Source organism: Eurosta solidaginis, chromosome 5 (assembly GCF_040869045.1).
Source record: "Eurosta solidaginis isolate ZX-2024a chromosome 5, ASM4086904v1, whole genome shotgun sequence".
Taxonomy (NCBI): Eukaryota; Metazoa; Arthropoda; class Insecta; order Diptera; family Tephritidae; genus Eurosta; species Eurosta solidaginis.
The window spans coordinates 158065864-158075142 of NC_090323.1; the positions used below are offsets into that span (position 1 = coordinate 158065864).

The 9279-nt window shown below is 37.3% G+C and overlaps 1 protein-coding gene across 1 annotated transcript; it reads left to right on the forward strand.

Annotated features, from left to right (window-relative positions):
* The first annotated feature begins 4563 nt into the window (after positions 1-4563).
* On the forward strand, positions 4564-8815 carry Usp5 (ubiquitin specific protease 5). The gene is made up of 3 exons (XM_067792305.1): positions 4564-5243; positions 5318-5847; positions 7080-8815. The coding sequence occupies exons 1-3, from the start codon at positions 4751-4753 to the stop codon at positions 8493-8495; spliced, it is 2439 nt and encodes an 812-aa protein (XP_067648406.1). The 5' UTR covers positions 4564-4750; the 3' UTR covers positions 8496-8815.
* The last annotated feature ends 464 nt before the right edge of the window (positions 8816-9279 follow it).

The following is a 9279-nucleotide window of genomic DNA, read 5'->3' on the forward strand; positions in this document are numbered from 1 at the left end:
CAAAACCTTTATGCTCATAAATATCTATATAAATTGGCAACGATACACCTAAATTTCATTTTTAGTATATTTCACATATAATTCTTGCATTGTTTTTACTTAATTTAAATGTTTTTATTAAATAAATCGCGCTTTTGTAGCAACATTCACATTTATGTATGTATATATTTTATCGATGACATTACAAAGCTGTGCTGCCACATCAACAAAGAAAAAACAAATATAAATATTAACGTGCCACCTTTCAGTTAATAAAGAAAAAGGAAAATATATATTTTTACTACTATGCGGAAGGACATCACCGTAGCGATAGCCACGGTTATACCACACACCCGGACTTGCCATGGCGTAGCCCAGGGTTATTTTAAATAAGCGCGGCCGAAGGCCGCCTACGCGGAAAGGTGTTCTACGCAGAATTACTGTGCATGGCACAGCCGGTGTTGGATCGGCTAACATAACAATAAACATAAGAGTTATAAGGTAATATGCGGAAGGACATCACCGTGGCGGTAGCCACGGTTATACCACACACCCGGACTTGGCATGGTGTAGCCCAGGGTTATTTTAAATAAGCGCGGCCGAAGGCCGCCTACGCGGAAAGGTGTTCTACGCAGAATTACTGTGCATGGCGCAGCCGGTGTTGGATCGGCTAACATAACAATAAACATAAGAGTTATAAGGTAATATGCGGAAGGACATCACCGTGGCGGTAGCCACGGTTATACCACACACCCGGGCACCACATATACTATTCTACACAAAGCTTAACATATGTGAAGCGAGTCTAAAAGTTGAGATATTTTTAGAATATGGCGCTTTTGAAGCTTTAAAGCTTTCCATCTAAATTTGCCATTAGATGCGTCAATGGTCAAGGGTCCTCGGAAACCCCTTTCTCTTCTAAAGTGAAACTTTGTGAGATTTTCCCACTTCATGTCCTAAAAATAGAAAACTTGGATTAGAACATCGCGCGATTTTAACCGATTTAATTGATTAAGCCTCCTATCGCCTGAATAAAACCTTGAATCAACTTCTGGATTAATCTACACGTGAATACCTACAATATGCAAAAACAAAATCGATTCCATCTTGCTTGGTTCAAGAGATATGCACACTAATCGGTTTCTAATCAGCACTGATCGACTAACCCATCAGTGTGCGGTAGAAATTGAGCCGTTATAGATAGAACATTGGATCAAATTGTGAATGGTGCTAAAAGGGGATGGCTATCTAACGCAAAAATATAATTTAGAAAATCTTGCGCAGTTCAAGAGATATGGCGCCAAATCGGGTTTCGGGGTCATATGTGTACAGATAAACTCCACGTTTTCATTGAAGGGTTAATTATGGAACTCTCAATCAAATTGTCATTTAATCTACAAATGGATACCCACATATTGCCCAAAAAAAAATTTCCTATCCTGCTTGGTTCAAGAGATATGCACACTAATCGGTTTCTAATCAGCACTGATCGACTAACCCATCAGTGTGCGGTAGAAATTGAACCGGTATAGATAGAACATTGGATCAAATTGTGAATGGTGCTAAACGGGGATGGCTATCTAATGCAAAAATAAAATTTAGAAAATCTTGCGTAGTTCAAGAGATATGGCTCCAAATCGGGTTTCGGGGTCATATGTGTACCGATAAACTCCATTTTTTCATTGAAGGGTTAATTATGGAACTCTCAATCAAATTGTCGTTTAATCTACAAATGGATACCCACATATTGCCCAAAAAAAAAATGTCCTATCCTGCTTGGTTCAAGAGATATGCACACTAATCGGTTTCTAATCAGCACTGATCGACTAACCCATCAGTGTGCGGTAGAAATTGAGCCGTTATAGATAGAATATTGGATCAAATTGTGAATAGTGCTAAAGGGGGATGGCTATCTAATGCAAAAATATAATTTAGAAAATCTTGCGCAGTTCAAGATAAATGGCTCCAAATCTGGTTTCGGGGTCATATGTGTACAGATAAACTCCACTTTTTCATTGAAGGGTTAATTATGGAACTCTCAATTGAATTGTCGTTTAATCTACAAATGGATACCCACATATTGCCCAAAAAAATGTCCTATCCTGCTTGGTTCAAGAGATATGCACACTAATCGGTTTCTAATCAGCACTGATCGACTAACCCATCAGTCTGCGGTAGAAATTGAGCCGTTATAGATAGAACATTGGATCAAATTGTGAATGGTGCTAAACGGGGATGGCTATCTAATGCAAAAATAAAATTTAGAAAATCTTGCGTAGTTCAAGAGATATGGCTCCAAATCGGGTTTCGGGGTCATATGTGTACAGATAAACTCCATTTTTTCATTGAAGGGTGAATTATGGAACTCTCAATCGAATTGTCGTTTAATCTACAAATGGATACCCACATATTGCCCAAAAAAAAATGTCCTATCCTGCTTGGTTCAAGAGATATGCACACTAATCGGTTTCTAATCTGCACTGATCGACTAACCCATCAGTGTGCGGTAGAAATTGAGCCGTTATAGATAGAACATTGGATAAAATTGTGAATGGTGCTAAACGGGGATGGCTATCTAATGCAAAAATATAATTTAGAAAATCTTGCGCAGTTCAAGAGATATGGCGCCAAATCGGGTTTCGGGGTCATATGTGTACAGATAAACTCCATTTTTTCATTGAAGGGTTAATTATGGAACTCTCAATCAAATTGTCATTTAACCTACAAATGGATACCTACATATTGCCCAAAAAAAAATTTCCTATCCTGCTTGGTTCAAGAAATATGCACAGTAATCGGTTTTTAATCAGCACTGATCGAGTAACCCATCAGTGTGAGGTAAAAATTGAACCGTTATAGATAGAACATTGGATCAAATTGTGAATGGTGCTAAACGGGGATGGCGTGGAACTTTAAAGCTTTCCATTTAAACTTGGCTATAGATGCGTCAATTTACAAGGCTCCGAGGAAACCCTTTTCTTTCCTAAAGTTTAAATTTGTGAGATTTCCTACTTCATGTACGAAACATAGAAAAATTTCCGCCTGCGGCGCTTTTCTTTTATAAAATTCAAATTTGTGAGGTTTTCCTATTTCATGTCCAAAAAATGCGACGCTTTTCTTTAATAAGCTTTAAATTCCAGATGTTTTCGATTTCATGTAAAAAAGCTAACAAAATCAATATGGTAAACAGAATGAAATGAATAAGCATTAGGTCTGAGACTTATGGCAGGATTTTGTAGCCTTTGACAGACATAGAGGAAGATTTGCAAATATGCTTTGGTTATTTCAAAGCGAAGTAAGTAAAGTTGTATTGTTTATTTTATGGCGGTGTCAAAGCGAAGCAGCGCAGAAAAAGCACTTATGTCAGTCTGTGTTAAGATTACAACAGAACGGCTTGCAGTTTTATTCGCTTTGATTCGCAAAATTGTTCTATAACAGATTAACTTTTCGTTACGTGTTGAAGTCGAAGCATTGCCAAAGTTGAAGTCGTACGCGAAGCCAATGGCAAAAATAGTTATACCGTACACATCTGGCACTATCAAATACTCGTTGATAGTTTAACGAATACGCATGTATGCTATGCATTCCTTGTTTTCGTTTGTTTAATTTCAAAAACGAAAAAAAAGCGATAATTGTACCGTCCGGTTTTTCGCTAATAGGGGGACTCATGATAGCATATAAACTTATAAGGTGTAAAATTATATCCATTTACACACGCAGTTATATGAACGCGCCCAGTAATACTCTTGATAAACTTGATTGTTTTTCAGCTGTGTTATTTCCAAAAAAATTTTTTTGATTGTTATACAAATTAAAAAATACCAAGATTAAGTGTAAAATCAAAACTAAAACTCCTTTACTTGCTGATGTTGGAGATTTTTGATGAAAATGCCGTCTGTAATGTCTGCAAGGTTGCATTCCTTTGAGTTTACCGCGTTTACACAATGAAATGTGCGCGTAAATTTATACAAATCGTGTAAATGATTTTTCATACAAAATTTGACAGCTCGTGCGTAAACTAGATAAATTTATACGTTTACACACTTTATAAGGCATTTATACGGTTACATGAGTCCCCCTAATAACTTTAAAAACATTTAAAAAAAATAGTTTCCGCTAATGAATTCTGAATCTTGACGAAAATACGCGTCTTTGGATACTAGTTTCGACAAGTTCGACGCGAATTTTAAGTGCAAAACTTAAGTCGTAATATTACCAAATTTCGGTATTTAAAAGCTATTTTTTCATAAACCAAGAGTTTCCTAGAGTTGCGGATGATAATTTTGTAATTTTTAGGACTCTCCCCACCCCCGAAAAAAAAAAGTTGGAAAATCGTGGCACCTTATATAAAATATTCCCCTTTTAAAATATGTAAATATTGCAATATACCAGTCGTTTAGAAAAATGTTTGAAAAACATTTTTGAACAAATAATTTAAGTAATCGAACAGCGATTGAACAAGTGATCGAGGCTGTTTACTATTGTGAACGTTTTTATAAAACATTCGCCACTTGTATGAATTCACAATGCCATGTACTCAACGATCGACCAACAGTTGTGTTGCTGGTAAAGCTCTCAATCTGTCATCATCCGATTGTATTCCACTCTTTTCATTTACAATTCTTAAGAAATTTCTTACACTGACGCATAGATTTTCAATTTGCTGAATAATTGCAAAAATAATAAGGTTTATATCAATTTCTTTACATTAAATACATTGTAGAGCAACAACATTTTTATTGTTGTTCACGAATATTCTAAGTACGAAGTGATGGAATTGCTACAAAAACATTTAACAAAAATTCGAGTCCCCAGCGAAAATACACCGATCTATAAGGATGAATGTGTCTACTCGTATGATACACCGGAAACTCCAACTGGACTATACGTTAGCTTAAGCAGCTTCCTTAGTTTTGGCGAAGCTTATGTTAAACGATATGCTGAGAAGACTGGTAATGCAGTATTTTTACATATACATCGCATTAAAACACCCAAGGATGGTGCGGCTAGTGGTGTTTGCGCTAATGAAGGTGGGCCAGAGCGCAAAATAACGCGATTGGCCATTGGCGTAGAGGGTGGCTATAATGATGCAAACGAAAAGAAATATGATATTAAAGATACCTTGAGTATTGTTGTAATGCCTGATTTGGGTAAGAAATTGCAATACCCTGATGAACAATTACCGCTAATTGTAACACAAAGCGTCGAAGCATTACTGACGCAGGAATCGGCTATAGCTAAATTAGAGAAACAAGTGTTAACAGGTTCGATATCAAGTTGAAGAAATTCAAAGTTATGTGCTCCTATATTCATTTATCTGTTCTACTCTACTACGTAGGCACTTGGGATGGTGAGGTGCGTCAGGTGTCCAAATATTCGGATACTTTACTCCAGCTAGATAATGGCAAAAGAATACCACCATCGGGCTGGAAATGCGAAAAGTGTGATTTAAAAAATAATTTGTGGTTAAATTTAACTGATGGTTCAATATTGTGTGGGCGTAAATTTTTCGACGGCTCAGGTGGTAATGATCATGCTGTTGAGCATTACCGCGAAGTGGGCTATCCTCTAGCAGTAAAATTAGGCACAATTTCAGCTGATGGCAAACCTGATGTTTTTTCATATCCTGAAGATGATATGGTTAATGATACGCATTTAGAAAAACATCTAGCACACTTTGGTATTAATATGGCTGCTATGAAGAAAAGTGAAAAGTCGATGGTTGAGTTGGAGCTTGAAATTAATCAACGAATAGGCGAATGGTCGTTGTTGACAGAAAGTGATAGTGAGCTCCAACCGCTTGCTGGTCCTGGTTATACGGGTATGCGGAATTTGGGCAATTCGTGCTATATCAATAGCGTGATGCAGGTGAGTCAAGTAATATTAACTGACAGGCATATCGCAGGTTGAGCTGGATAATATGATGTTTGCCATCACTTTCAATTTCTTTCGTTAATATTGAACGTCTTCTGGATAATAGACCAGTAAAACTGTTGCATTAACATTATTCGCACATTTCATAGGTATCATATGGGGATCCATCAAATGGACATACGTTTCCAATACCACTGAACCGTTGATAAATAAAAGGTCTAACTTGTTACAATGTCCATAACGGGCGTTATCGCTACAAACAAAAAAAAACAAGCAAAGAATATTTGATAGGTAAGAGGTCAATGCGCAAGGTTTAAGACAATCTAAGTCGCTGCTAGGAGGTTATAGTAAAATTCGGCAACAATAGGTCTTTCTAAAAACAACCTAAGTATTCATACAGAGCATTGTAGACTCAACAGCCAAATGCAGAAATTGGACATACAATCAAATGAAAAAGTGATCGAAGGAGAAAAACTTAAGAAAGAAACGGGTAGAATTAGAAAGAGGTAGAGAGGGGGAAAGAAGCAGTTAGATAAAATAAGATATAGAGAAAGAGAAATAGATGGAGGTAGAGAGTGAGAGATTGAGCTAGTGTCAGAAAAAGAGGTGTAAAGGCACAGGGCGAGGGAGATTGGACCTATACCAGGGCTCTTCAAAATTGTAAGTGCGCCTGTATTAGAGCGCAATCGACGCCATGATCGTGCGGGTGAATTGATGTTTCGTTTATTCGCTTACTAGCAAGCAACGAGCTAACAACAAGCATATGTATCCGGCATAATTATTCATACATATTTTGATACCGATAAACCGATACCCATCACCGATGTTGCTACGCCAAGTGCCCAGCGGCGACTAACTCAATTAACGACGACAGAGTGAATCATATGCGTGTGAAATGAGAGGGTTCAATTGTGCTATGAAATGAAGAGCCCTGACCTATACTCATTAACTCCTATACTGAGCGGGAAAAGTTATTTAGGTTAAAGCCGCGGAGGCCTTGCCTGTTATAAAATGTGATTGAAGTTTGCAGTTTCGAAGGTTTTAGGGATGAAACTTATTATTTAAGCGTCAGTCGGCCAAGTACCAGAGAGACCCGGATTTATATCCGACAAAGTGCTGCTCATATTTGTAAGACTCTCAATCCTAAAACCTGTTCTTTTAAATTGTTCTTATAAATCCCATCCAGCCATCTACTCCAATATCGTTTGTTTTTTCTTATGCAACAGGTAATATTCACTCTCACCGATTTCATTAAACGTTATGTGGGTGAAGGTGCTGACAAATATTTCAATGCATTCCCGTCTGATCCTGCCAATGATTTCAATATACAAATGTCTAAGTTAGGAAATGGTTTGTGGTCTGGTAAATATAGTAGCATTTCAGAAAATTCGCTCGATTCAGAGTGTACTGGCATTTCACCGGCAATGTTCAAAAACGTTATTGGAAAAAATCATCCCGATTTTAGTACAAAACAACAACAAGACGCCTATGACTTTTATTTACATCTCATCAATATTATCGAACGAAATTCACGCAATGAAAAGAATCCAGTGGATGCGCTCACCATCAACTTCGAAGAGCGTGTGGAATGTATGAGTAGTAAAAAAGTGAAGTATACACGACGTGATGATTATTGTCTGCCACTTCAAATACCCATGGAAAAGGCTACGAATTTGGATGAAGTGAAAGAATATTTAGAGCGTAAAAATGCTGAGAGTGCCAACACAGGCGCTGTAGATAAAAATGTTGTGCGCCATAAAGTGCCACTGCACGCTTGCTTAGAACGTTTCTTTGCATCAGAAGTACTTGACCAATTCTATTCATCTGCTGCAAATTGTGTGACGACCGCTAAAAAATCAACACGCATCGTTAATATGCCAGATTTCTTAATGCTACATTTGCGTAAATTTACGTTGGGCGCTGATTGGGTACCTAAAAAACTAGATGTATCCATTGATATGCCTGATGAATTAGATTTAAGCAGTTGGCGTGCCAGTGGCATGCAATCGCATGAGCAACCGCTGCCAGATGCAGACGATAAACCTAAATTCGCATTTGATGAAAATCTAATGGGCGAACTTATGCAAATGGGGTTTCCACCAGAAGCATGTAAACGCGCGGTTTTTTATACGAAAAATATAAGTCTAGAAGCTGCATCAAATTGGTTAATGGAACATATTGGAGATAATGATATTTCAGAACCATTTACCTTGCCTGCGAATAGTGCAAAGACGACTGACTTCATTGCAAATCCAGAAAGTGTTGCTATGCTTATGAGTATGGGCTTTGAAGAGCGGCAAGCAACCAAAGCGCTCAAAGCTACTGATGGTAATATCGAACGTGCAACAGATTGGATTTTTTCACATGCTGATGATATGGATACAGATGACAATCAAACACAAAATCAAGTTGACAGTAATAACGCTTCTGCTGCATCAAAGAAAACATACCGTGATGGTGTGGGAAAATATAAACTTGTAGGATTTGTCTCACATATGGGAACATCAGCTCAAGTTGGACATTATGTATGTCACATACAAAAGGATGGACGTTGGGTAATTTTCAACGATAGTAAAGTTGCACTATCTCAAAATCCGCCAAAGGATCTGGGCTATTTATATTTCTACAAACGCTGCGAGTAGATTGCTTGAAGAAGGTTGAGCTGAGTACATAGTTAAAAAAAAATTTGGAAACTAAATATGTATGTGCATTTCTAACGAACTTGCCTTTATTATAACATGCTATACTATTTTATTGAAATCTTTAAAGTACGACACTTAGTATTAAATCTAAAGAACTGAGAAAACAAGAAAAAATTTAATACTTAATAAATTTAGCTTGGTTTGCAATTCTTTTTTTTTTTTAGATAATGGCTGGGATTGTTTGATCCCACTGCCAATACGATATGGCTATTGTATGAATTGCAGGTTCGACGAATAAAACTTTTATTGTGAAAAATGTATGTCAAGAATGAATTGATTTGCTTGTACTATGAAATTTGGAAATTGGCCGACGCGCTCATGCTATAGATCCAAAGTACTGACGAGACATAATGCCTGTCGTAATAGGCGACTAAAATAACCAAATGATTCAAGTGGTTGTGTAGCGCGAACCTTTCAAGGGGTTACCAGCGCAGTTATTAGTTAACAACCCCTGGATTCCAAGTTTCGTAAATAAAAGTTGTGTTGGGTCATTATGCTTATGAGCAAATATAAAAAGACCTCATTTTAGATACCAAACTTCTGTGATATGGCGTGAACCGCCGGACTATCACAGCGACTGTTATTTCTGTGTGGTAAACATAACAGGAATAAACCGCAAAAATCACTATAAATGGATTTATCCCAAACTACTGACTGCTCTTCGACTATTTCGCCAAACTCTGAACCCAGTACATCTCGGCATCATTCAGAGGATTTCAAGAAC

What these genes read in the sequence shown, in the direction of transcription:
- Usp5 (XM_067792305.1), top strand. Translation starts at nt 4,751, where the DNA reads ATGGAATTGCTACAAAAACATTTAACAAAAATTCGAGTCCCCAGCGAA. An exon ending in AGAGAAACAAGTGTTAACAG is followed by an intron (nt 5,244 to 5,317) that starts GTTCGATATCAA and finishes TCTACTACGTAG; the next exon opens with GCACTTGGGATGGTGAGGTG. An exon ending in ATATCAATAGCGTGATGCAG is followed by an intron (nt 5,848 to 7,079) that starts GTGAGTCAAGTA and finishes CTTATGCAACAG; the next exon opens with GTAATATTCACTCTCACCGA.